The sequence below is a fragment of the Microcaecilia unicolor genome, chromosome 10 (assembly GCF_901765095.1).
Source record: "Microcaecilia unicolor chromosome 10, aMicUni1.1, whole genome shotgun sequence".
Lineage (NCBI taxonomy): Eukaryota > Metazoa > Chordata > Amphibia > Gymnophiona > Siphonopidae > Microcaecilia > Microcaecilia unicolor.
In genome coordinates, this window is record NC_044040.1 from 74,024,586 (window position 1) to 74,052,076 (window position 27,491).

The window sequence follows — 27,491 nt, forward strand, 5'->3', positions numbered from 1 at the left end:
CTATCTCAGGACAAACCTGACTTTATATGCCCCTACCTTTACAAGGGTGATGGGAAATACTTCTGAATTCACCACAAAGTCTAAGAAGCAGGGATGGTGGCATCTAGCGACAGCAGTAGAGACCGAGTAAGAAACACAAGGACAAAAATTGTCCATGCTAGTGTTTGTAGCTTCCCCATCTTTCTCTTGGGTCTAGCAAAACAGTCACCTAGGACAGCAGCATAATAAGTGAACTGCCAGAATTTCAGAACTGACAAGCAAGTCCTTCATGAGACCACCAGCATGAAGGAGATCTAAAAGCATTGCCACTGTAAGATGCTCCTTGGAACAACTAGTAACTAGGAAACAATTCTTCGCTGCCACAAGCTATGAACCATTAGCTAGAGTTTTTGAAGTGGTGGCAAAGGTTGTGATGCTCCACCTATTACAAACAGAGCAGACTATTGATAAACTTGGAAAGATTATACCTCAGTTTTGTAAAACTTTTCATGCCCCAAATCCCAGCCTATTTATTTAATCTTCAATAAAAAAAATTTTAAAACATGAATATTGTAATATATTATTTTTAATTTAAGAAAATTTATAAATTAACAGCATGTGTTAATGCCTTTTTGTAACCCGCTTTGAATCTGGAGTAATATAAGCAGGATCTTGAATAGAACATATTTTAAACACAGCTGAATGGCTGCTTACTCCAACCTTGTGTCTGCTCATGACGATTTTACACAGCCTGAGCAGTAGCAGGTTCCCTAATTAGAAAGAAACCCCGTAATCAGTAGATATGATAAGATAGTTTATTAGGAACAGCATCTCACCCAAAGACAATACAGGCAACCAAGGTATTCATATAAATTTAAAACAAATCGGAGAAAGGTTTCTTCACCCAACGCATAATTGAACTCTGGAATTCGTTGCCGGAGAGCGTGGTGAAGGTGGTTAGCTTGGCAGAGTTTGAAGGGGAGTTGGATGGTTTCCTAAAGGACAAGTCCATAAACCACTACTAAATGGACTTGGGAAAAATCCACAATTCCAGGAATAACATGTATAGAATGTTTGTACGTTTGGGAAGCTCGCCAGGTGCCCTTGGCCTGGATTGGCCGCTGTCGTGGACAGGATACTGGGCTCGATGGACCCTTGGTCTTTTCCCAGTGTGGCATTACTTATGTACGAGCTTTTCCTTTGGGAAGCCATTCAAGCCTTTTTTGGAACCCTGCTAGGCTGTCCGCTTTTACTACATTCTCTGGCAACAAATTCCAGAGTTTAATTCCAGCGACCGTATATGGCCAGCATTGAATATCCAGGTTCAGCAGTGGCGGCAGACGTTAAAAGCACTGCCCACTGCTGGATGAATATCGGGGGAAACAAACAGAAAAGTGTGCACAAAACCAGGAGTCCCAAATTTTATTAATTAGTATATTTGACTCCACACAACCGTTGTCAAAAGGCCTGCATCAGGAGTCTAAATACTAAAGTAGACAGCTAATGATGATCCAGAATAAGAAATACTGGCGAATAGTCTATAAATGGTCTTAAAAAAGACCTTTGTATCGAATCGTGGAACGGATCACTTGCGTGAGGGGTTCAGAAGTAAATTTGAATATCGGGGGACACTAAATACAGACACACAGGTGGAGGTGGTGGAAAAGAAAACGGTAACAGAATTCAAACATGCGTGGGATAAACATAAAGGAATCCTGTTCAGAAGGAATGGATCCTCCGGAGCTTAGCTGAGATTGGGTGGCAGAGCCGGTGGTGGGAGGCGGGGCTAGTGCTGGGCAGACTTCTACGGTCTGTGCCCTGAAAATGGCAGATACAAATCAAGGTAACGCATACACAAAAAGTAGCACATATGAGTTTATCTTGTTGGGCAGACTGGATGGACCGTGCAGGTCTTTTTCTGCCGTCATCTACTATGTTACTATATGGTAGAACAGCACTTCACGACACGTCTACAACCGTCTGGAGTCTTCTCTCTTCTTCTTCTCTCTCTCTGTCTCTCTAAGGCACTGCTTTGGTAGCAGACCTTTTATACTTTTTTGGTCCCATAGATTCCTATGAACATCGACTATCACTATCCTATACAATAATTCTCACCTCCAACGTTCTAAAGTAGCTGCCTGTGTCCGTGGCGCCTGGAGTTGCTGAGCTAGGCTCCGTAGCCAGGCTGACGTCATTCCGCATGTTTCCCTACTCCTCCCCCTGCCTGGGAATCAGATGAGTGCGCCGCTCACTTGCCCCCCCTCCCGAAGCACATCAACTCCCTCGCCACCCACAGCCACCACTGGTAACGCTGTCCGGCCGCTGCTCCTGTTGAGCAGCAACGGCCGCTAAAAAAAAAAAAACATAAATGTTTTTAAACCTGAAACGCGGCACCGCAGACAGCCATCAGGCATTGGCTGTCGGCTCTGCAGCCGCTCCTCCTCTCGCCTCCACGTCACTGCCCCTGGAGTAAGACCCCGGAGGAGCGCAGCAAGTTGAGGTGGCATGTGTGGGGTTTTTTTTGTCAGTACACGCATAATGCAGTAAACTAATGGCACACTAATTACCATCGCATCAGAAGCTGTTGTTTACTTTTACAATGTGTGTCTGGATGCCTGTTCTGGTGTATGCATGTGATAATATTTGAATAACTGTCTATACTTATGACTATGATTTCTGAAGATCATTATAGGTCAGACTTTTAAATATCCAGTAGGGTGTATATGCTAATCTCAACTTTGTGAAATGTTTCACACAAATCCATCTACTTGTTCCCATGACATAACTGAATTCCACTATTGTCTCACTGAATTTTCAAATGTAAGCCAAACTGAACCCAAGTTTGCTTGTACCATCCAGCAGATGGTACAAGGAAAGCAAATTTAACCCACTGAAGACTAACTCAAAATAACCTGTTTCTTAACTGGGTTATACAATATTACCATGTTGAAAATGCGACCATACCATGCCTCTGTGGTTATATTCCACTAATAAGTTAAACGATTAACTGGCTTTATTGAAAGATGAATCTCTCTCTTGACAACTCTATCATCCCTCCCCCTTCCCACCCGGTTACCTTTTTTCCTCATTTTCAGTCAAATCTTCGTCGCAGTAGTTGTACACAAAAACTACCCTGCAGAACGGCCTGCACCGCCGTTAAGTTCCCTGACCCGTCCCAAAGAGGAAATTACGTCAAAAGGGGGCGGGATGGCCCGATACCGTAGGCCCGGTGCAGGCCGCAGGCACTACTACTACTACTTAGCTTTTTAGTACCGCTGGCGTGGCTTCAGAGGCGAAGAATAGATTTGACTGAAAATGGGGAAAAAAGGTAATTAACCCTTGTTTAGAGGAAAGAAGGCGGGGGGGGGGGGGGGGGGGGGTGGGGGGGAGCGCGGACAAACGTTGAGGACCAGCGCGTATGGGCGGGCAAGACAAGGGGCGGAGAGATATGGCCCGAGTGACGTCAAGGGCTCGGCGTGGCGGCAGCGCCTGTGCCGCCCTTTAGTTAGTATAGTAGTAGTGCCGGCGCGGCGCCCGGGACTAGCGTTTGACTTTCTTGTCATCACCTTAGTGGTCTGTAGGCAGAGCTGGCCCTGGCTGAAGGGTAACTCGGACGACGAGTTCATGGACCAGACGAAACAGGATGAAGAAGAATACGGTTACCAGCTCTTTCCAGAGAGGCATGACGCGTCTCGGAAGAAGAATTTTTTAAAGCAGAGTCTCTTTACTTTCAACCATAAGTGTCAGTTTATGCTCAGAGTGGCCTTGGATACAAGTAGGTGCGGGAGCTGGGTAGTCTGCTTAAATGTCTCTTCCGGTAGGGTGGAAGGCTGTAAAAGGGCAATTGCCCTGGGTCCCTATACTGCAAGCAGGCCTCTGAGCTTGCTTAAAGTTGAAGGAGACGCAGCCTATTGATGGGTTTTGCGCCCCTTCCGGAATTTCTGTCCCTATGCTCCAGTATGTTGAACACTAGCCCTGTCTCTGATGTCGCATGCAGGTGCAGTAGTAAACAGTGTAAAAAAAAAAAAAAAATATATATATATATATATATATATATATATATAGGTGTGTGTTGTAAAAGGATATGGGGTTTAGGGACTTCCTTCTCGCAGACTTGTATTCTTAAATGGGCTCACAGAATGAAACTCTACATCAACAAGTAACTTTACTAATATTTATTATTTTTGTTGTTAAACAATTTACCTCATACTAAACGAACACTTATACTAAATATGTGTGAATAGTACTCAGTACACCCTCATCATTCCAAACCTGGAACAAGATGTCAAGTGGATGAAAAGTATAGCACCTGCAGTTATTCAAATAAAAAATTTTCTTTTCTTTATAGTTGACTAAACTTTCAAAAATTCTTGTTCCAGGTAAGCAAAACTCGGCAGAGGCTGGTCCAAATAGAAAAAACAAGTCGCCCACAAAAAAAAACCCATAGTCCTTTGATCTTGGAGGAATGAAAAATTCTTGTCCTTTCTTCACATGATGAAAATACAATGCATATTCATAAATAATTCAAACGCCCCAATTCCAAAATGTAATTCAGCTCCACAAATCCTTCAAATGGCACTTGCACAAGAAGCTCCCAGCTTCTATGGAGAAACCAATGTAAAACCTCTGTCCTTCGTAATCAGTCTCACAGTCTTCAGCTTGTTTTCACAGTCGTCTTATATCTCATTCCACAAGACAGACATAGGACAGTTGTGAAAACAAGTTGAAGATAAGTGAATTTTTTTTATTTTTATTTGAATGACTAATCATAGTTGCAGTGTGTTCTTTGATTTTCATCCAATAGCCATCTTATTCCAGGTTTAGAATGATGAGGGTGTTCTGAGCGCTACTCACACATATTTATTTTATTTTACTGCATTTGTATCCCACATTTTCCCCTCTCTTTGCAGGTTCAATGTTGCTTTATTTAATAGAAGTGTTAGTATGATTTTAATATAGTAAGTTGAGGTAAATTATATATCAACAAAAATAATAAGACTTGAGGTACTGAGATACCAACCTGTTATGCCATGTTATCTTTTACATTAGCAGTTTAATTCTGATTTTCCTGCTAATCTTATCCCCAAGGGCATAAAAAATTTTTCTTGTGGAAAATCTGCAGTAAAAAAAAAAGTCTCCCTGCCTTAAAAGGTAGTGTGGTGTTGGCATGCAAGCCACACGTTAAAAGGCCAAAACTGAAGTTGTCCTTGATGTAGAAAAAAAAAACTGCACTAATTTTTTTGCACAGTTACTTTTTTAATGTCTATTTTATTGCTAAATCTAGGGGCCCTATTTACTAAGTCACACTGTAGGCACGCTAAGTTTTTAGCATGCTCAAATGCTAGAGACCCCCATATATTCTTATGGGTGTCTGTAGCGTTAGTGCGTGCTAAAATGTTAGCACTCCTATAGCGCGGCTTAGTAAAAAGACCCCTAAAAATTTGAATGCAAGAGCAAATGGTCATCAGACGTGGCAGGCAGGCACTTGCTTTGAACAGTTTGTGCATGGAGAAGGCAGAGCACATTAATGGGGATGGAGGCCCTCCCTACAAACAGCTTTTGGTGGTGGAAAGGCACAGCAAAGTAAACATAGAGGGGACTCTTCCTTTTGGTCAGGCAGTAGTGCACCACCTGCAGCAGCAGGGACACCATTCCTCTGAGTGGGGTGGGACCTCTTTCAGAAAAAATGCTTCATAGCAGAGAGAGAAAAAGCTTCTACAGCTCATCTTATGTGTGGTAGTATGTTCTTCCTATGTGCAAGATCAGGAGGTACTTTTGTGCCTGTATTTGGAGAGGATCATAGAGGTGTGGACGGTGGCTTATCTGCAGCACACCAAGTGATTCCCAAAGGCACACCAGTTGAGAAGCACTACCCTAGACATACCTTCTGATATATTGCTAAGGATCAGCGTGCCAGATAAAGGAGTGCCCTTCTTTATCCTAGGAGTGCTTCAAAACATACTACTAGGGGCCAGATGTCACCATTTTTCAAGATGACAGTATATGAGGAGGATATCACTGTACAGCTTTCTGCAACTAGGTGGGTATTTTTGGTTCAATGGGGGGGGGGGGCTACTGAAGCATTGGAGTCTTCCTAGTTTCAAGGGCCTCCCTATGTCAGATGCCCCGGAGGAAAGTATTTTTACCCCCCCCCCCCCCCCCCTTCAGTGAGTGAGTAAATTCATGTGAAGGTTCTAGATTGCATAATGAAAGAGAATTGGCTTATATATTCACAGAAAAGGAAAAGGAAAAAAAAATCTTCCCCCCCCCCCCCAATACAGAAAACAGCAACATGTGCCCATGGTGGCATGTGTGGGGTTTTTTTTTTTGTTTGTCAGTGCATAATGCAGTAAACTAATGTCACACTAATTACCATTGCAATAAAAGTAAAATGTGCCCTCCAGGGTGTACTCTGAAACTAAGCTCACAGTTCTAAAGCATGGCTTATTACATTGGTCCCTGACAGTGCATGTCATGGGACATTAGCTTCTAGGATATATTGATATTTAGTGAACTTATTTTTTCTTCCCACACAATATTTTCTGTGACACTGGCTAGCACACAGCCCCAAAGCATAATAGATCTAGCCTCATGCTGAATTGTTGGTGTTGGAAAAATGTATGCGATCAATGTGTGAATGTTAGTGCACTAGTAAGCTGAACTCTTATATGTGTAGGGATAAAATAGAAAGGCATGAGAACCATAGACATTGACTCATACACACTAGCATAAGTATAGAAATTTCTTATAGTTTCACAATTCTAATGGACCACTAGGTGTCTTTACTGTTTGAGGGATGGACCTGTCAAACCTCTTTTAAGGGTCTACCCCATTCCTCCCTTGGTGGCCAAACACTAACACCAACTCCAAGCTGATGTAGAGTTTGCAGTGGGAGTAGCACCCTTGTTTGGCGCGCTGCCCACTGACCATAAGGGAGGAATGCGAGAAGCCCTTGTTTGCATGCAATTAGCGATGAGAGCTAGCGAATGTGTTATTACACACACGCTCGTTGGCTCTGATCATCGGGTGGGAGCAAACATGGCCTCTAGCACCTGCATTTACGTTTGATCATCTGCACCCATCTAGCAAGTGATGTTGGCTGGAACATTTCTGTTAGTTCACTTAATATTTCTTCTAAAGCCTAGTTCAGAGGCTTAAATTTAGCATCCCTTGTTCCAGTTATTCTATTGTATGCTAACTTAACACCTATTATCCACTCAAATCCTATCATAACCATTGGCAAGGTATTCTTTTTCTTCAAATGCTTCAACTTTTCTTTCTTCAAATGTATTTTGAGTAACATGTAGCTGTGGCAAAACAGAACAATTTCATCAGTCCAAAAAACTTTGTTCCAAAACGTTTGGGGCATGTCAAGTTTTCTTTTGCATGCTTTAGATAATGAAACTGTGTTAAATGCTATGGATTTCTTAGGAGCTCTTTTATTAAAGCTTAGCGTGCACTAGAGATCTTTATGCACACTAAGGGCTAGATTCTATTTATGAACCCTTAATTTGCTTGTTAAGCCAATTAAGTTACATCCACAAATCCAGAATGCGACTGGATTTGTGTGCGCAACTTAAATCACACTATATACAATTTGGGAGTAAAGGTTGAGAAGCCATAGCATTTAATACATGCTAAGTAAGCTTTAATAAAAGAGCCCCCTAATGTTTTGCACTCAGTTAAAAAAAAAAAAAAGTAATGAATCAACAGTAGGGGTGTCCAAATATTTGCACCTGCTATATACACTTTTATTTTCTGATTTAGCAGATTAAAAATTAAAAAATAGTAACTTATGCATTAAATTTAGCAAAGAAAAAAAAGTTATGTTTCCTTGTCATCAAGCAGATGAAGCCATTACGTTTGGGTTGTGTCCATCAACCAGCAGGGGGCGATAGAGAGCACTCAAATTTCACAGTGCCACATGGTCAGCTAGCTCCACTGCCTCTTCAGTATTCTCTATCTCCCCAAGCAGGGTGGTTGCAGCTTGATCAAGCTCCTTAAAAAATCTGCTTGGGGGTGGCTCCTGGCTTGCCATTTGTTAACCGGGGTGTTAGAGGCTATAGCAGCTTCACTTTAAAGGCACATAGGTTAGCCCTTTCCCTGCCTTACCCATCCCCACAGTGGATGTGAGCACATTAGTTTCACTTTTCCCTGCTCTATACTTGGTGGATGCAGGCACATTGGTTCGCCTTTCCCTGCCTTTCCCACTGTTCAGTACCTCCGGAGTTGATTTGATTGCCTCTTTTGCTGTTTTCTCTACTTTCCTCACAGCGTAAAAAAAAAAAAAAAAAGAGAGAGAGGTTTTCTTCAGTTTCTACAGCATGACCGGAGCTTGTATACTCAGTCCAGTGAGGTAAGAGTGTTTTCTGATTCCTCCGGGGAGGGCCCGCGATCGGGACGTTTTTGGCGCAAAGCCGCCATTTTGAATTTTCCGCCGTTTTTCGGCGATGGCTGCAGAGAGTGTTAAGCGCTGTTCCAAGTGTGGCAAGCGCAGATCAGCAGCGGGGCTCTGTAAAACGTGCTGTTCAGGCGTAAGAGCCGGCCCGAGCATGGCGAGCGATGATTCTTCCTGCTCGGTGGAGCTGGCAGCGGGCGCCATTTTGAAAGCACCACATGGCGCGACCCCCGCTGAGGCGGAGGGTCTGGAGACCGGAGGGGGCCCTTGAATTGAGGCTGGCCAAAGAGCTACTAGCCCCGGACTGGAACCGGGTGCCCAGGGCGAGTTTTTCTCCCCTGACTTTGTATTATTGCTTCATAATGCATATATGCTTAAAAGAGCTCAGCCACAGGGGTTTTCTACGGCCCCCCTTACTGCCCCTCCGGTGGATACAGGCCTGGGATTGCCCTCTGAGGCGTTTTTCCCTGATAACTAGCCGCAAGAGAAGCGCAGAAGGGTAAATTCCCCTTCAGAGAGTGGCGCACCCCCCTTTTCCCCCCCGCAGTCGGGATGTGGTGACTCTCAGGGGTCTGGCAGGCCCTCGTGGCCAGAGGAACTAGAGGAAGGTGCAGATGGGCCACTGGATCCAGATCCGTCCGCGGTGAGGATTTTTCACCATGAGGAACTGCCAGCGCTTATTTCAGATTGTCTTACAGGTCCTCTCTATTGAAGATCCTGGGAGTGGCGTGGCCTCCTCTGGAAATCCGAGGATGGCTAGTACCAAAAAGCCTTCTCGAGCCTTTCCTTTGCATGACTCCATCCAAGAGCTTATTTCAGCTCAATGGGCTGACCCCGAAGGATCTTTGAAAGTTTTGAGGGCTATGGGGCAATTATACCCTCTGAGTGTGGAGCATTTGGCTCGCTTTGCAATGCCTAAGGTGGATGCCCTAGTCACAGCTGTGACAAAGAGAACTACCCTCCCGGTTGAAGGAGGTGTTGCCCTGAAGGACATGCAAGACCGTAGACTGGAATCAGCACTTAAACGGTCCTTTGAAATTGCTGGTCTTACTATTCGGGCATCTGCATGCAGTTGTTATGCTGCTGGAGCCTGCCTGGCATGGTTGCAACAGGCATTGGAACAGCCCGGTGATGGAGCGGAGCCCTTGTCTGAAGTGGTTCCGCGAATGGAGTCGGCCTTGTCCTTTTTGGCTGACGCCCTTTATGATATTGTCAGAGCTTCGGCTAAACAGATGGCTGTAGCAGTGGTGGCTCGCCGTCTTCTGTGGCTACGGCATTGGGCGGCGGACATGGCCTCTAAGCAAAGGTTGGTGAAGTTGCCCAAGGCCTTCTCCTGTTTGGTGAGGAGTTGGAGAAAATTGTGAAAGGCCTGGGAGATGCTAAACCCCAGCGCTTACCCGAGGATAGGCCGCGGCCTCCCTCCAAGGGTCAGGCGGTTCACTCCTCTTATAGACCTCGCTTCCGGGAAGCTAGAAGGTACCGCCCGGAGCATTCTGCTGGGTCCACTTCTCGTGGCTGGTTTTCAGCAGAGGAACTCCTTTCGCTCGGACAAAAGTTCCGCAGCAGTAGGCTCAAGACCTGGAGTTCAAGGGCGACCCTCTCAATGAGGGTGCGCCGGCCCCTCCTTGATTCATGTTATAGAAGGACGTCTTTCCCTCTTTCTCGAGGAGTGGATCAAGATTACCTCAGATCAGTGGGTCTTGGACCTGATCAGAGAAGGATACCGAATAGAATTTGATTCCCCGATAAGAGACGTATTTGTGGAGTCCCGATGCGGTTCTGCCGCCAAACGGGCAGCGGTAGAGGAGACCTTACAAGGTTTGATTCACATTGGGGCGGTTTCCCCCGGTGCCTCCTGCCGATATCGGCTGCGGCCGCTACTCCATTTACTTTGTGGTGCCGCGAAAAGGTGGGTCTTTTTGCCCTATTCTGGACTTAAAAGAATTAAACAAGTCCCTAAGAGTGCGGCATTTTCACATGGAAACCCTGCGCTCCGTCAGTGCGGCGGTACACCCAGGAGAGTTTCTCACGTCTCTGGACCTGAAAGAAGCTTACTTGCACATTCCAATTTGGCCCCCGCACCAGAAGTTTCTGCGGTTTGCGGTGATGGGAAAACATTTCCAGTTCCGGGCCTTGCCTTTTGGCCTCGCCACAGCTCCCCGAACCTTTTCCAAGGTAATGGTGGTAGTAGCTGCTTTTCTCAGGCGAGAAGGTATCCGGGTTCACCCGTACCTAGACGACTGGCTCATCAGAGCGGACTCCGCAACAGAGAGCCATCAAGCTACAGCCAGATTGGTCTCAGTACTGCGATCTCTTGGCTGGGTCGTCAATGTAGCCAAAGGTCACCTGACCCCCTCGCAATCTCTAGAATATTTGGGGGCATGGTTCGATACAGACTCGGGATATGTATTCCTACCCGAGCAAAGGCGGTGCAAGCTTCAGAATCAGGTCCGTCTGCTCCTGAGTATGCCCCGCCCGCAAGCTTGGGACATTGTCCAGCTGTTGGGATCGATGACGGCCACCTTGGATTTTGGTGCCCTGGGCGAGAGCGCACCTGAGACCTCTGCAGTATTCCCTGCTTCAACGATGGTCTCCAGTATCTCAGGATTATCAATGCAGACTCTCTTGGCTCCCTGTGGCCCAACTCAACATGGAGTGGTGGCTCTCAGACAGCATGCTGCGGCGAGGAATGCCGCTGGCGCTCCCCGATTGGTGCCTAGTGGTGACAGATGCCAGCCTGAAGGGCTGGGGCGCACATTGCAAGGGGAAGCATGCCCAGGGTCTTTGGACACCCGACGAGTCGGAGTGGTCCATCAATTGCCTAGAGTTGAAAGCGGTGTTTCAGGCGCTTCTGGCTTTTCAAGTGACCCTGGAAGGATTGGCTGTCAGAGTGATGTCGGACAACATGACAACAGTGGCCTACATAAACCGACAAGGCGGCACTCAGTGCAGAGCGCTGGCCACGCAGGCCAAACAGATTTGCCACTGGGCCGAGCTGCATCTACAGTTTCTGTCGGCAGCTCACATTGCAGGTCAGAGCAACGTGCAAGCCGATTATCTAAGCAGGCATCAAATCGATCCAGCGGAATGGGAACTGGCAGACGAAGTATTCCTGCAGATATGTGCCAAATGGGGCAAGCCCGTAATGGATCTTATGGCGACAAGCTCAAATGCCAAAGTCCCATGCTTTTCAGCAGACGGAGAGATCCTCGCTCAGCCGGGTTGGATGCCTTGGCTCAGCCCTGGCCTCTGGGCCTCTGGTATGTGTTCCTTCCGTGGCCCTTGATAGGGCGTGTGCTCCTGCGGATTTGGCTTCACCCAGAAGTGGTTCTCATCGCCCCGGATTTGCCCAGGGGGCCTTGGTATGCGGACCTCCGACAGATGCTAGTGGAGGCTCCCCTTCCTTTACCTCTGGTACCGAACCTGTTGTCGCAGGGACCGGTGGCCTTGGAGGACGCCTGCCGTTTTGGTCTTACGGCATGGCTATTGCAATTGAGAGGCAAAGGCTATTCCAATAATGTTATTTCCACTCTCCTGCAGGCCCGCAAGCGGTCCACTTCCGTGGCTTATGCCAGGATCTGGCGCCAGTTTGAGGCTTGGTGTGTTTCCAAAGCGATCACACCCATGCGGGCTCCTGTCTCTCCGATTCTGGACTTTTTGCAGGATTGTGTATAAAAAGGCTTGGCCTATAATTCCCTGCGGATGCAAGTGGCAGCATTGGCCTCCCTTCATGTTAAGGTTGCAGGCGTGTCTTTAGCTGCTCATCCAGATGTGGCACGGTTTCTTAGAGGGGTGCTTCGGCTCCGTCCTCCCGTGCGGGCACCTTGTCCAGCTTGGAACCTGGGGCTAGTTTTGAAGGCTCTGCAGGGTTCTCCTTTTGAGCCGCTACGGCGAGCTTCAGAGAAAATTTGACACTAAAGGCCGTTTTTCTGGTGGATATTACTTCGGCGAGACGGGTGTCAGAACTCCAGGCGCTGTCCTGTCGAGACCCATTTCTGCAATTTTCAGAGTCAGGGGTCACGGTTCGTACCGTGCCTTCCTTCATGCCTAAGGTGGTTTCAGCGTTTCACCTAAACCAGCCTATTTTTCTACCCTCTTTTGTTAAGGAGGAGTTTCCAGAATCCTTTGGGCAGTTGCACCAGTTGGATGTGCGCAGGACTCTGTTGCAATATCTGCGAGTTACTAATTCTTTCTGGACCTCTGATCATTTGTTTGTTTTACTATCAGGTTCTCGCAGAGGGTCTCCAGCGTCTAAAGCCACTATTGCCCGCTGGCTCAAAGAAGCTACCTTTTCAGCTTATCTGCTTGCCGGCCGGCCTCCGCCTGTAGCCTTTAAGGCACATTCTACAAAAGCGATTTCTTCCTCTTGGGCTGAAACTGGAGCACTCTCTCTTGATGAGATTTGCAGTGCAGCAACATGGGCTTCGAAGCTCTCATTTGCCCGACATTACAGGCTGGATGTGGCTGCTAGGAGGGATGCGCGTTTTGGAGCACAAGTGCTAGTGCGTGGTGTGACTTGTTCCCACCCTATATAGGGATTGCTTTGATACATCCCATACGTAATGGCTTCATCTGCTTGATGACAAGGAAGGGAAAATTAGGTTCTTACCTTGGTAATTTTCTTTCCTTTAGTCATAGCAGATGAAGCCATGAGCCCTCCCTGTATGATTGTCTGTATGATGTGAATCTGTTTCAGGTTCTGTTCTTATTTCCTGAAGTTCTAATCCTTCCTTGGGAGACAGTTGGAAAACAGTCTTCAGGATTCTTGTTCACTTATAGGAGGATGAGTTAATTCCCTCCAGTTCATGTTTAGGAGGTTGAATTCATTCCCTCCAGGAGGATGTGTATTCCCTCCATAAATACAACGAGGAGGACGTGTTCATTCCCTCCTTTTGAGTTCATGCCCTTGTTATGGGGCCATCGTTCGCTGTGAGGAAAGTTCATGTTATTCCCATTGCGGTTTGTTATACTGCTTTGGAAGCGTCAAATACTAAAGAGGCAGTGGAGCTAGCTGACCATAGGCCGCTGACTAAAGGAAAGAAAATTACCAAGGTATGAACCTAATTTTCCCTTAAATTTGTTCCTGTACAGATTGTGTTAGCTTCTCTGTACCTAAGGACTCGGTGAAACATACAATTTGATCCAGGGTTCCGGAGCAGTTGATATCCATACAATTTTGCCCTTCCTCCTAATCTATTCCTGTGGTCATGCATCAACTGCTTCTTTTATTACTCGTGCAACCATTTCTTCACAGAATGGGGGAGGGAATGCTTCAGAAAGTCTCTGATTTAATGGAGAGAGCATGTACAAAAATCCAGTGAGCTGGAAGGGTGTTGGTTCAGTTGGTTAACAGGAGCTGAGAGTTTGGAGATGGAGGCATGAGATTCTTGTTAATTGTAGAGAGGAAGGCAATGAGGTAATTTACATAAATATATAAGGAGTTTTTGTAAAAATGGTTTGGGGAAATGATAAATGGGGTAAAAAATGAAGAAACAGGATGTACACCAGCAAGAGTAGTAAGAAACAGAGCAGGTGGATTTCAGGATGAGAATAAAAGACATGGTACAGAGGGGAAATACAGCCTCTTCTTAGATATTTAGGTTTCTGTTCTATGTTTTACAGTGCGTTCGAATTCTGTAGTTGTCTAAATCATTCATTTTTTTGCCTCTTCACTGTTTACATTATTTTCAGTTATGATGCTGAAGACATTCTCTTGAAGATGATTGCATTTAACTGTATTTAGCCCTGTGGTAAAATGGAATTTCCTTAGCCTCTGCAGCAAATGAATCCAGAAACTGGTGGGTTATATCAGTCTACCAGCAGGTGGAGATGGAGAACACTGAAGCGAAGGCAGTGATCCTGGACGTCCAGCCCCTCAGCCATTCGGTATATCTCTGTCTCCTGCAGGTGTGGATGGATTTCCTCCAGCTCCTGAATTATACACTTTGAGGGGGGCTCCTGGGCTAGTCCTAGCCATTGTGCCAGGGGATGTGTGGCCAAAGGAGCCAGCTGTGATGGTGTACTTGGTTTCCAGGTCCCTGCTACCCCGCTGTTCCCCTTCTCCCAATGGTCTGCCTTTGCCTTCCTCACAAACAAAAAAAAAAACAAAACAAGCGAGCATCTTTTCATACGGTGTTCAAAAAAAAGAGTGACACAGAAATACTGTGCCTGAGAAGTTTATTTCTCCGGTGAGCCTGGAGTGCCGGTTGGGCAGTGGGCCCCTCTCGGGAGACTCCATTTCTGTTGGAGGTCCATTTCACTTTGTGTGGCGAGTGGTTCTTTCTCTGGTTTGCTCCGTCGGTGCTTCACGGGGTGCGATATGGCAGCACAGACAGGTGCTGTTCTCGCTGCATGAAGAGACAATCCGCAGCAGAGTTTTGCAGGGCAGGATGCACGGATGCCTTGATTGCAGATGTTGCTTCGACTTCTGACAGGTGGTTTCCTGTGTGGAGCCTCATGGTGCGCGCCATTTTGGCGGCTCCCGCTGATACAGTCGTGGTCTCACTTTATCTGCCGCTTCCGGAGCACTAGATCTGAAAGAGACCTATTTGCACATCCCTATTTGTCCTCCACATCGGCAGTATCTTAGGTTTGCAGTTCTGGGAAGATATTTTCAGTTTTTGACCCTTTCTTTTGTTCTCACTATTGCTCCTCACACATTTTCTAAAGTGATTATGGTAGTGGCGGCATTTCTGTAGAAGGAAGGTAGGGTGCATCCCTACCTCGACGATTGGTTAATCCAGGCGACACTGGAGTAGGAAAGTCACATGGCTTCTTACTGGGTCCTGGCGCTCTTGCAGTCTCTAGGCTGGATGATCGGCTTCTCAAAAAGTGATCTGGTGCCCTCTCAGACATTGGACTGACTGGGAGTTTGCTTTGACGTGGTGCAGGAATGAGTTTTTGTGCCAGAGGGCAGGAAGATCAAGCTTCTCGCTCAAGTGCGTAGTCTGCTGAGGTTGCTGAGCCCACAGGCCTGGGATTACATTCAGGTGTTGGGGTTGATGGCGGCAACTCTGGAGGGCCGTGGGCGAGAGCTCACATGCACCCTTTGCTACACTCACTCCTGTGCAGGTGGTCACCGGTGTCCCAGTAGTACCAGCATCTACTTCTGTGGCTGCCACGGGCGAAACACAACATGGGCTGGTGGTTTCGTGACTCCGACCTTTAGCCGGGGATGCAGTTGGCCTTTCCGCAGTGGGTGGTGGTAGTCATATATATGCCAGGCTCTTGAAGTGGGGGGCTCGTCTCCATTGTTATTCGCAGGGGCTCTGGTCTGCGATGGAAGTGGTGTGGCCTGTCAATCTTCTGGACCTTCGTGGGGGGCTCATTGTCTCCATTGTTATTCGCAAGGGCTCTGGTCTGCGATGGAAGTGGTGTGGCCTGTCAATCTTCTGGACCTTCGTGCGGTGTTCAACGCATTGCTGGCCTTTCAGGAGTTGCTCGAGGGGCCAGACAGTTTGCGTTCTCTTGGTCAACACGACTGCAGGGCCTACATCAATTGACGGGGCAGAACACAGATTATGATGTTGGTGGCAGAGGCGAGTGGCCTTATGGAGTGGGCAGAGAATCATGTCCTGTGCCTATCAATAGCACACATTGCCGGTCAGCACAGTGTTCAGGCAGACTTTATCAGTAATCATCTCAATTTGGCAGAATGGGACTTGGTGTTGGATGCATGCCCACTTTTTAGTTGGCGGGCATGCCAGCAGCTTGAATACTGAAGTTCTCTCCAGCATTGACTTTGTCATCTTCATCATCATTTTTATTGTGCAGAATCAGTTTAGAAGATTTAGCAGTATTCTCCTGATGAAGACTTTTACGCTCTAACACAGCCTGTGAGGAGGATATCTAGCTGGGACTTGTATATTTTGGAGGAATTGTCTTGTCTGGGAAGAAAGTGAGCCCTTAGGTCCCGTAAGGCCCCGAAGGACCTCAGAGGACAGCCGTGCAACCCCAAGTCTTCACCCGCGGCGACCGCCGTTCACCGAGGGTTGAGCCCCCAGCTGCAGGCAGCCAACAGGACTTCCGGAACCACGGGGTTGACGGACTGACCCAGCACTGGAACCGGGAGCGAAGGGAGCAGGTGGAAAGTCAGAGAAGTCCAGGAACAGGCAGCAGGTCAAGGTAGGCGGCTAACAGAGTCGTCCAAAAACAGGCAACAAGTCAGGGCAGGCAGCTATCAGGGTTGTCCAGTAACAGTCCAAAGGTCAAACCAAGAAAACAAGGGAACGCACAGAGAACAGGAGCACACGAAGACTGGCCTCGGGAAATAGAACCTGAGGCAACTTCCTGTTTCAGCCCCGCTCCTTAAATACTGTCAGCATTCAGCCGCCCAGCCCCAGCCGACATGGCCGGCCAATCGGAACCCGGCTACTGAAGAAATCCCTCTGGTTGGTTCCGTCCAGCCTCTCAGGCGGAGCTACAGCACCGGCATCCCAATCTGGCCCCTCTGAGGCGGAGCTTCGGGTTCCCGTGCCCGAAGATGGAGAAGACGCCGGCCATCGCGTCTCAGCGCCATCTTCCCTGCTAGTGCAAGCGCGAACTCCGTAGCCGGCGACTGAGAGCCTGGAAGCCGCGATCGCCGGCCCACGGGCCGCGGACAGGGCGGCTATCGCTGTGACGGGTCCTGGCTTTTGGCCGCGGTTCTAAAAAGGCTGGCCATCGCCGCAAGGAATACCGGCTCGGCCCCGACTGTACTCGAGATAGCCGGCCATCCGGGGAACCATCGGGTAAGTCCTCTCTGGCTGCAGAACTTTCCTCCCGGCCCTTGCTTCCCACAGAGGAGCAGCCTGAGGGAGCGAAGGATGTGACAGAATAAACTACCTTTGCTTTATCCATTCTGGTATTGTTCTTCCAATTCTGCGTTTTGCCTGTTGGTTTTTTTCTTGTGCAAGTCCTTGGTTTTCTTGCGTCTCAGAGTTTCTTCAGTTCTGCCAGAAGTGGGGAATGCCAGAGATCAACCTGATGGCGACCAGGGTGAACACCAAAGTGGACCGGTTCTTCAGCAGAAGAAGAGAACTTGGGTCCGCAGGGATGGATGCTCTGCTGCAGCCCTGGCCAGAGTTCGCACTCCTTTGTCTTTTTCCTCCGTGACCCTTAATTGGGAGGGTTCTCCACAGGATAGGGCTCCTGATTGACCACACTGTTCTTGGTACATGGACTTGGTCAGACTCCTGGCGGAGGCGTCTTTTTGGCTTCCGCTCTTGCGGGGTCTCCTGCATCAGGGTCCAGTTCAAAGGGAGGATCGCTCCCACTTTGGTCTTACAGCTTGGCTCTTTAGAGGTCATGATTGAGGAGGAAGGGCTATTCAGATGCAGTGATAGGCACTTCTGGCTAAGAAACAGTCCACTACGATAGCATATGCCCAGGTGTGGCATACGTTTAAGGCATGGTGTGCAAAACGCGCATGGTCTCCTTTTCTGGTGTCAGTGCTGCAGATGTTGGCTTTTCTGCAGGAGGGGTTGCAGAAGGGTTTGGCCTACAACTTGCTCCAGGTTCAAGTTGTGGCTCTGGCATGTTTCAGGGGATGCGTATCGGGTTCCTCCCTGGCAGCACATTCAGATGTGGCACAGTTTTTGTGGAGTGTTCTTCATCTCCGTCCTCCGCTTTGCCACCCATGTGTGGCCTGGAATCTCAATCTGGTGCTGAAGGCGCCTTTTGAGCCGTTGTGACTAGCATCAGGTAAAGACCTTACACTCGAAGTAGTGTAAGAGTTTTCTAGTAACTATGGCTTTGGCTTGTCTCAGAGATCCAAGTATTGTCATGTCGAGATCCTTTTCTTCAGTTTTTTCAGTCTGGAGTGACTTTACAGACGAGTGTGCTCTCTCTGGATGAGATTTGTCAGGCAGCTACTTGGGCTTTGTGGCATTCCTTCTCGAAACATTATAGAATTGACGTGGCTGCACAGGAGAATGTGTGTTTTGGAGCGGCTTCTTCCCATCCGGTCAAGGTCCTGCTGTGCCTGCTAGAGGCTATCTGTTAATGCTGTGGTACAAAGTTCAAGTTTTAAAACTAGGGGGGAAAGAGTATGGAGATTAGTTGATAGTTTGCCTTTTTATATTTTTATTCTGCCTATCATTAACCTTCAATTCCTCCTTTAAACCCCAATCTTTATATTCCCAAAGCACAAAACAAAATAATGTTCACTTACCAGAGAAATGTCCTCTTAGAACTTCTCAGAAAGAAAGTTAATTGGGACCTGTCCTCTTTAGGTAGTTTTGAATCTAAGGGACTTCTTCAAACAGACCCTTTTGAACAAACTCATTAATCAGATTGCCCTTAATAACCTTTGCAAATATTCTACTTCTACCGTTAATTAACAGCTAATTCAGGGCAGTAGCAGTTCTACCTCTCCAGCAACCAAAAAAAAAAAAAAACCAGAAAGTAACAGTCTTTTAGAACAAGATTTAAACCTTCCTTCTATCCTTTTAAAAGTCCTTTGGCTGTTAAGTTTCTACCTGTAGAAAAAGTTTGTTTTAAACTATGGGAAAAGTGTCTACTTCTAGAGAAAATTTCAGTTTAAAAACTATGGGAAAAGGGTTGTACACTATGGAAACTAGTAATGCTTGCTTTTCTCTCTTTTCTTTCCCCCCCTAAGACTAAACTAGGTCCTGCTAGAGGCTGTCTGTTAATGTTGTGATATAAAGTTCAAGTTTCAAAACTAAGGGGGAGAGAGTATGGAGATTTGCTGATAAAGTTTGTTTGTTTTATATTTTTATTCTGCCTATCACTAACCTACAATTCCTCCTTTAAACCCCACTCTTTAAGTTCCCAAAACAAAGCACAAAGCAAAATAATGTTCGCTGACCAGAGAAATGTCTTCTTCTCCCAGAACTTCTCATGTTGGTCTGTAGGTTTCAGGCTTTTGGTGATCGGATTCCTCCTTTTAGCTTCCAGCAGAGTACATGAGAGTCTGTCCCAGTCCAGGAATAAAATCCAAGATCTTTGCTCTGTATACTGATTGTACAGACCTTGTCAGCTCTCAGTACAAGGAATCACAGTTCACTGGTGTTCAGGCCAAAAGTGTGTCTCTGTCACGAAACGCCTAGCCACTCGCCTGGGGTTACCCCACAGCCACTTAGAGGGTCTATCCCCAGCACAGCTGAGGCCTGCCTGCACCTGCCACTTGTGCTGTACACTAGCACCCTCCTCCCACTGACAGGGCGAGTCTCCTGCTCCCAAATTATCCCCAGTGATCTCTAGGTTACTGGAGGCCACACTCCCAGTGGTCTCTCAGTATCCAGAAAGCACTCACAGACCCAACACACAAACCACCAGGATTCTTTATCAGTCCAGACAGAGAGGCAATAAACTAAATATTGTTTATTGTATTAAATATTTATTGTATTAAAAATGGGAGGGAATGGCCTAGTGGTTAGGGTGGTGGACTCTGGTCCTGGGGAACTGAGGAACTGAGTTCAATTCCCACTTCAGGCACAGGCAGCTCCTTGTGACTCTGGGCAAGTCACTTAACCCTCCATTGCCCCAGGTACAAATAAGTACCTGTATATGTAAGCCGCATTGAGCCTGCCATGAGTGGGAAAGCGCGGGGTACAAATGTAAATTAAAAAAAAAAAAACTGTGGAACAAAGTACAATCAGCAAACAATAATAACAGATAACTGAAATATAGATCGATTATAATACTAACTAAACATTTGTTTACTTCCTAAAAAGTATCTGAGGAGATCCAGACATACAGCTGTTCACCAGTTATTAAACGCAACTGTTTTTTTTACAGGGCTTCAGCAAAAAGCTGTCTCTTTCTTTTCTCCCGGGCTGAAACTGAAGCACACGGTCATGTCAAAAGGGATTGTGTACGTCCAGCTAGAATAACATCCGTGATGAGCCTATATATAACAAACTCCCCTCTGTCGTTCACAGTTATTATGGAAGACAATGTTCTTGAGAAGTTCACTCTTCCACATGCTCCCAGGAGACAGGTGGACAGCCAGTGCACATAGACATATGTCCTTGATGAACTCAGCAGCATAGCTGTGCCACAAAGTAATTGTTGTTTGTAGAAAGCTAGTTTCTGATGGTTCAGACCACAGGCTGTAGAATCCATATTAGTTCAGTTGTGGACAGGCCTCAAACCAGCAAATGTGAGATAGCAGGAAGATACCCCTACAACTCACAGTGCAGCCTGATACTGCTTCTGTCTGCCCTGCATGACGATCAGGCTCTCCATATACTTAAGTCATGCGGTGCAGGAAGTTGGGGAAGTCTTGCGGTTTCAAGTCCCAAGAGACTTCCTGAACCCCCTGCACTGTGTGGCTGAAGTATATGGAGAGCCCAGTTACTGTGTAGAGCGGACAGAAGCTCCCCATGACAGACCCATCGCTCCAAAACGTCATGGTGACCTGGCACTGAGAATTTGTCAAGCCCTGATAGTGCCTATCCAGTCTGTCCATCCCTATTATCTACTATCTCTTCCTCTCTCTCACACATTATCCCCTGGATTTTTGCACGGAAATCCAGGCAGATTCTATAACAACGCATGTAACTTAATTGGCTCAACAAGCTAATCAGCATTGTTAACAGCACTTAAGCAATAATTACTGATTGGCATTAATTAACATTTACATGCACAAATCCCTAAGTGTAATTCTGTAATGTACTGCACCTAAATTCTAATGCGCGCAGGCAAAAAAGGGCAGGGAAATTGGTGTTTCAAAACTTTATTTGCCTTTTTATATTATATGGCCCAGTGCGCGTAAATGTGTGCCGGCATTTACACCACATTTTTGTTGGTGTAAATGGCTGTGCATAGTTTTAGTCGCAGTGAGGTCTGTCTAGGCGTAGTCTGTATACCATGTATAAATTTAAGCATCGCTCAGGTAGAAATGTTTACCGTGCGGACTTTTTAGATGCCATGTATACAATTTCCCCCCCCCCCCCCCCCTGTGTGCTTGTCCCATGCTTTCATGAACTCAGTCTTTGCCGCTACCATTTCCACGTTTCACGCATCCATTGCCCTTTCTGTAAAAAAAAGTATTTTCTTGCTTACTCCTGACTCTCTCTCTTCACCTTCCTTCTATGCCTCCTCATTCTAGAGTTCCCTTTCAATTGAAAGAGACTCAAGTCCTATGCATTTATGCCAGAAATGTATTTAAATGTCTCTGTTATATGTCCCACTGTCTCTTTCTTCCAAAGTATACATATTGAGATCTTTAAGTCAGTCTCCATACGCTTTGACAAAGATTACTGGCCATTTTAGTAGCTGCCTTCTGGACTGATTTATTCCAGTTTATTTGTTTTTGTTTTTTTTTAGATTTATACACAGTACTCTAAATGGGGGTTTTACCAAGAGACATTTGTTTAAAGAAATTTACAGATTAATACAAGAACACATCTTGATACAGAAAAGATAATTATTGCTATTCCAAATCACAATTAAGAAGAATATGAACTTTTTAAAGATCTTTAGTCCACAATAAAGGAGGAATCACAATATCTGTGGATATATAAAGATTAACTCTTCCATAAAGAAATATGAGGCTAGAAAGGAGGTGCCAGGATTACTTATTATTAAATTACGGAGTCGATGTAATTACTACTCTTGGTTGTGTTGAAGGGGTCACAGCTGTCTTAGAATCCAAAAGAACACTTCATAGCAGACCTTACCTCACACCTAAACTTCATGTTACAACAAGGTCTCTTCCCCAAAGAACATGGCAACATCCTACTCACCCCAATACCACAAGACACCAAGAAAAACACAAATGATCTCACCAACTACTGTCCAGTTGCGTCTATCCCATTAATAGTATAACTGATGGAGAGCTTGGTGACTAAACAGCTTACAGCCTACCTGGACAAGTTTTCAATATTACATAATTCACAATCTGGATTCCGATCCCACCGCAGCACTGAAACTGTCCTAGTCACCCTCCTGGCCAAATTCAAGGAGGAGATAGCAGTAGGCAAAAGCATACTCCTCCTCCAGTTCGATATATCGAGCGCATTCGACATGGTCAGCGCAACATATTACTAAGATTGCTAAGCCACTTTGGGATTGAAGGAAATGTATTCAATTGGATCAAAGGTTTTCTAACCACCAGAACTTACCAAGTAAAATCAAAGTCAAATATATCACCACCATGGAAAGCAGTACGCGGTGTACCCCAGGGATCACCGCTATCACCAATACTCTTCAACATGATGATGATTCCACTAGCACAGTCCTTATCCAATCACGGCTTTAACCCATTCATTTATGCAGATGATGTTACAATCTACATCCCCTTCAGACATGATCTGACAGAAATAGCCAATAAAATCAATGATGGCCTTAACATCATGGACTCCTGGGCTAACTCATTCCAACTAAAACTAAACACTGAAAAAACACATTGTCTCATCCTCTCCTCGCAACATAAGTACAAACCCACAACCATAAGTACTCCAGGACGTACCCTCCCAACCTCGGACAGTTTGAAAATACTCGGTGTCACACTTGATCGCAACCTTACTCTCGAGACCCAAGTAAACTCAGTAACAAAGAAAATGTTCTATTCAATGTGGAAGCTCAAACGATTAAAACCTTTCTTCCCAAGAGCAACCTTTCGATATCTAATACAATCAGTGGTCCTAAGCCATGCAGATTATTGCAACGGAATCTACGCAGGCTGCAAGGAACAACTCATGAAAAAATTACAGACCGCCCAAAACACAGCAGCCAGGCTGATATTCAACAGAACACGCTTCGAAAGTGCCAAACCTCTTTGAGAAAAGTTGCCCTGGCTCCCAATCAAAGAACGGATTACCTTCAAAATCTGTACCTTAGTCCACAAAACCATATACAGCGTAGTCCCAGGTTACCTGACAGACCTTATAGTAACATAGTAACATAGTAGATGACGGCAGAAAAAGACCTGCACAGTCCATCCAGTCTGCCTAACAAGATAAATTCATATGTGCTACTTTTTATTTGTACCTGTCCTCTTCAGGGCACAGACCGTATAAGTCTGGCCAGCACTATCCCCGCCTCCCACCACCAGCTTGGCACAGACCGTATAAGTCTGCCCAGCACTATCCCCGCCTCCCAACCACCAGCCCCGCCTCCCACCACTGGCTCTGGCACAGACCGTATAAGTCTGCCCAGCACTATCCCCACCTCCCAACCAGTCCCGCCTCCCACCACCGGCTCTGGTACAGACTGTATAAGTCTGCCCAGCACTAGCCCCGCCTCCCAACCACTAGCCCCGCCTCCCACCACCGGTTCTGCCACCTAAACTTGGCCTGCCAATAAGAAACAAAATCAAATCGTCAAGATCCTACCTAAACCTACACTACCCAAACTGCAAAGGACTGAAATACAAAACAACCCACGCATCCGGCTTCTCCTACATAAGCGCAAAACTATGGAATGGCCTCCCAAAAGCTATGAAAACAATGCACGACCACCTGAACTTCAGGAAATCACTAAAAACCAACCTTTTCAAAATGGCCTACCCCAATGACCCCCACGTAAACCTCTTCACCCAGCAACACTGCTTGACTATAATCGTACTGGACAACAAGCAATCTTCATCCCTTGCGACTCTCCACTTATAACTCATACGATCACTCTACAACCTTAAATCTGTTATCAACCGACTGGGCAAACGCCTTGACGGTACTATGTAAGCCACATTGAGCCTGCAAATAAGTGGGAAAATCTGGGGTACAAATGCAGTGAATAAATAAATATATATTTAACTGAGTTTAGTTTTAGTACACATTTACAGGGGAAATTCAACAGAAAAGATCGCCCAATTGTATAACTCTTGGGCGTAATCTAAGAAACTCCTGACGCCTCTTTTGGGTCGCTTTAGAAACATCCGGGAACATTCTAACTTTACAATTCAGAAAAGGCTGATCTCTATGAAGAAAAAATTGGTTCAATACCCAATCTCTATCCAGTTGTAATACAAATGTCACTATAAGTGTTGCTGGTGTTACACCCAAATTATCATCTTCTAATATCTATGTTAAATTAAAATTCAAAGTCTCAAAGGGTACTTCAGTCCCTTCAACCAATTGATCAGTTTCCTCTTTTGTATAGGGTAACAGAAAATAAATTTTTGAGATCGGGGGATAAGCTTGTTCTGGTATCTTCAAAGTTTGACAAGTATTTTTTGAAAGTTATGAGAGGAGCTATTGAAACCCGTTTAGGAAAATTTATTAGTCTTAATGTTTTCGACCTTTGCTGGTTTTCCAAAGTTTCAATTTTGTTCTGGAGAATCAAATTCTCTTTTATCAAGTTTAGCTGAATTTTTTAAAGAGATTGTATATCCTTTGTGTTAGTCCCCACCATTTTGTCCATAGTTAGTATTTTATTTTCTAATATTGGTTATTGTTCTGATGAAATTTGGGATTGCTGAATTAAAGACAAAAGTTTTTTTTGAGAAGGAGAGGTTTCTAAACCTATAAGGGCCTCCCAAATAGCGTCTAAGGTAATAGCATCTGTCTTTTTTTTTTTTTTTTTTTTTTTGTATGAAAGGCTTACTTAGTGAGCCAAAATCAGCCAAAGGTTCCTTTTGAGAGTTGTCTTTTTCGTCAAGTTGTTTTCTTCGAGAGCCTTTTCTTCCCGTTGAGCCGCGACTTTCTGTGTGGCGTTATTCGGCGGTACACTCCCCAAGCTAGATCCCGCGCCTGGAAGCTCTAGTACTTCTTGGGAGCTAAGGGTTTCCTGGCCCCTTCTGGGCGTGTCTGTCGGCATGGGAGGTGCTGTCCGTATTTCGGGACTCAGCGATGTCTCAGCTTCTAGCTGGGAGCGCGGCAGACTTCTCCCCGTATTTTCCAGTAACGAAGACATGGATCCCGATTATGTGCCTGGAGAAAAACGATTCAGAGAACCCACCATTGGCGTGACTGGCGCTGCGGGACTAGCGCACTGTCTGCCCCTCCTCTTAGGCATAGAAAGAAGAAACAGCGTTCCGAGGAAACTAAGGTAGGTAGGTTCGGAGCAACTTCTCACTGCTCCCTTCAGGCCGCCATCTTGCCTCCAGATCCTGGCATTTACCAAGAGACTTATGCAGAGACTCTATCATCTCCCCTTTCCTGCTGGCCATTCCTCTCCCACATCCTTTTGACTTCTACTGTCATCGTCTCTACCTTTTTGTCCACCTTCAGATCATCAGATGCAATCACCCCCAAGTCCCATTTTTCTTTCATGCACAGAAGTACTTCACCCCCCTATACTCCCTCAGTTTATTGCAGCCCAAATGCATGACCTTTCATTTTTTAACATTAAATTTTGGCTGCTAAATTCTAGACCATTCTTCAAGCTTTACTAGCTCCCTCGTCATGCTATCTACATTATCAGAAGTGTCTATACTATTGCAGATTTTAGTATCATCCACAAAGAGGAAAACTTCACCAGACAGCCCTTCCTCATTATCATTCACAAAAATGTTAAAAAAAACCTAGCCCAAGGACCAATCCTTATGGCATACCACTGGTAACATCCCTTTCCTCAGAGTGCACTCTGTTTACAACTGCATGTTGTCACCTTCCACTCAAACTGTTTCTAACTTAGTATAACAGGGTGACTGGTTTAAGAGAGCAAGTAAGCACCTACTTAAGCACTATTGCATAAAGATACATAGACATCTGTGTCTTAAATTGTAGCATACACAGCGTAAGTTGTGTTTACCTTCCAGGTACAGACCTGTACACCTTATATTAAGTAGGTATAAATGCTCATCTCTCGATTATTCACATATATGTAGATTATTGTAATCTGTGTGCATATTAGAGAGCTGCACAGGAGTGGGGATGGTGGGATTCATGCGGGTGCCGTGGGAGTCCCGCAGGGATCCCACGGGGATGGACCCAGGTCTGCGGGGATCCCATGGGCATAGACCCAGGTCTTGCGGGGTCCCCACAGAAATGCATGGCAATCTGAGCTTTGTCTCTCCTCCCCTGAGCCACAGTATGCCCTCCCAGCACATAACTCAAGCCACCCTGGTGGCCTACTGGATTCTTTGGGGCAGGAAAGATCCCCAATCTTTCCTGCCCGTTGGCGCTGTTCTTCTCGCTGTCGCCTCATTTTTAAAATTGCTGCTGAGACTTCCGTGGAATTCTTACAAGGCCACAGCTGGAAGTCTCGGCACCCATTTTAAAGAAGCAGTACGGCAGCAAGAGGGTCATCGGCAGTGGATAGGAAAGACTGGGGATCTTTCCTTCCCTGAAGCATCCACTAGACCACCAGGGCCTCCAGTAACCTAGAAATCACTGGGGATAATTTGAGAACAGGAGACTTGCCCAGAGGTGTTTGTGATCCAGTTGGTGGGAGGAAGGTGCTAGTGTAGAGCACAAGCAGCAGGTGGAAGTGGACCTGAGCTGTGCTAGGGATAGACCCTTCTAAGTGGCCGCAGGGTAACCCTAGGCGGGTGGCTAGGCATTTTGTCACAGGGACGTACTTGGAGGCGTGGGGAAGGGAAAAGGAGAAATAGAGCACATGGGATAGAAGGGGATGGAGAGGAGAGGGGGACATGCTGCTCATGGATATGTGTATCTTAATTTTGTATTAAGCAGAGTACAGAAGAAAATTATTCTACATACTAGTATTTTTACTGCTTATAGAATCTGGCTTTCTTGAGAGGGGTTAAGGTGACTGCAGCAAGGCAGGCCAGGGGGCTAGGATGGAGGAGATTACATGACAGGAAAACAGAAGAAAAGTAACCCTTGTAGACACACACAAGAAACAGTCACAGCAAGGATGACAAAGGAAAGGGCAGCAAACGATGTCCAAAATAACACCTTTATTGAAACATCCAGAGACTCGACACGAGTCGTGTTTCTGCCCACAAAGGCCTTCCTCAGGAGCCTACAAACACATAAATTAAAATCAATATAAATAAATAAAGTACAATACAAAATATATTTACATGAGGCAGGGATGGGTTAGCTTCTCCATGGGGACAGGTTAGCTTCCCAACAGGAATGACTAGATTCCAGTAGGGACAGGTTAGATTTCTATCCCTGTGCAACTCTCTAGTGTATATTTTTTAACTGTGCCAAAGCATCATTCTATACATGCCTACCATCAAAGTATGTGCCACCAGTTGGTGTTTGAGGGCATTTAGATTCACGTGGAAAATGATTTTGTAAAATTAGCCCTGTTT

General features: G+C 46.0%; 2 protein-coding genes across 3 annotated transcripts in view; one reads left to right on the forward strand and one right to left on the reverse strand.

Moving 5' to 3' along the window:
• The window catches only part of RPAP3 (RNA polymerase II associated protein 3), a 126,280-nt gene extending 123,107 nt beyond the window's left edge, over nucleotides 1-3,173 (reverse strand). Inside the window, 1 exon segment of the mRNA XM_030216402.1 lies at nucleotides 3,056-3,173. The gene's annotated coding sequence lies outside the window, so the exon portion shown is untranslated.
• A 274-nt stretch (nucleotides 3,174-3,447) lies between these two features.
• ATP23 (ATP23 metallopeptidase and ATP synthase assembly factor homolog) overlaps nucleotides 3,448-27,491 on the forward strand; it is a 71,382-nt gene continuing 47,338 nt past the window's right edge. The window contains exons 1-2 of one of the 2 annotated variants that reach the window (XM_030216606.1): nucleotides 3,667-3,754; nucleotides 5,924-6,019. In XM_030216606.1, coding sequence (XP_030072466.1) covers nucleotides 5,983-6,019 — 37 coding nt within the window. In that variant the 5' untranslated portion in view covers nucleotides 3,667-3,754; nucleotides 5,924-5,982. Of the gene's footprint in view, nucleotides 3,755-5,923; nucleotides 6,020-27,491 lie in introns of both variants that reach the window. The other variant, XM_030216605.1, reaches the window with a different exon arrangement.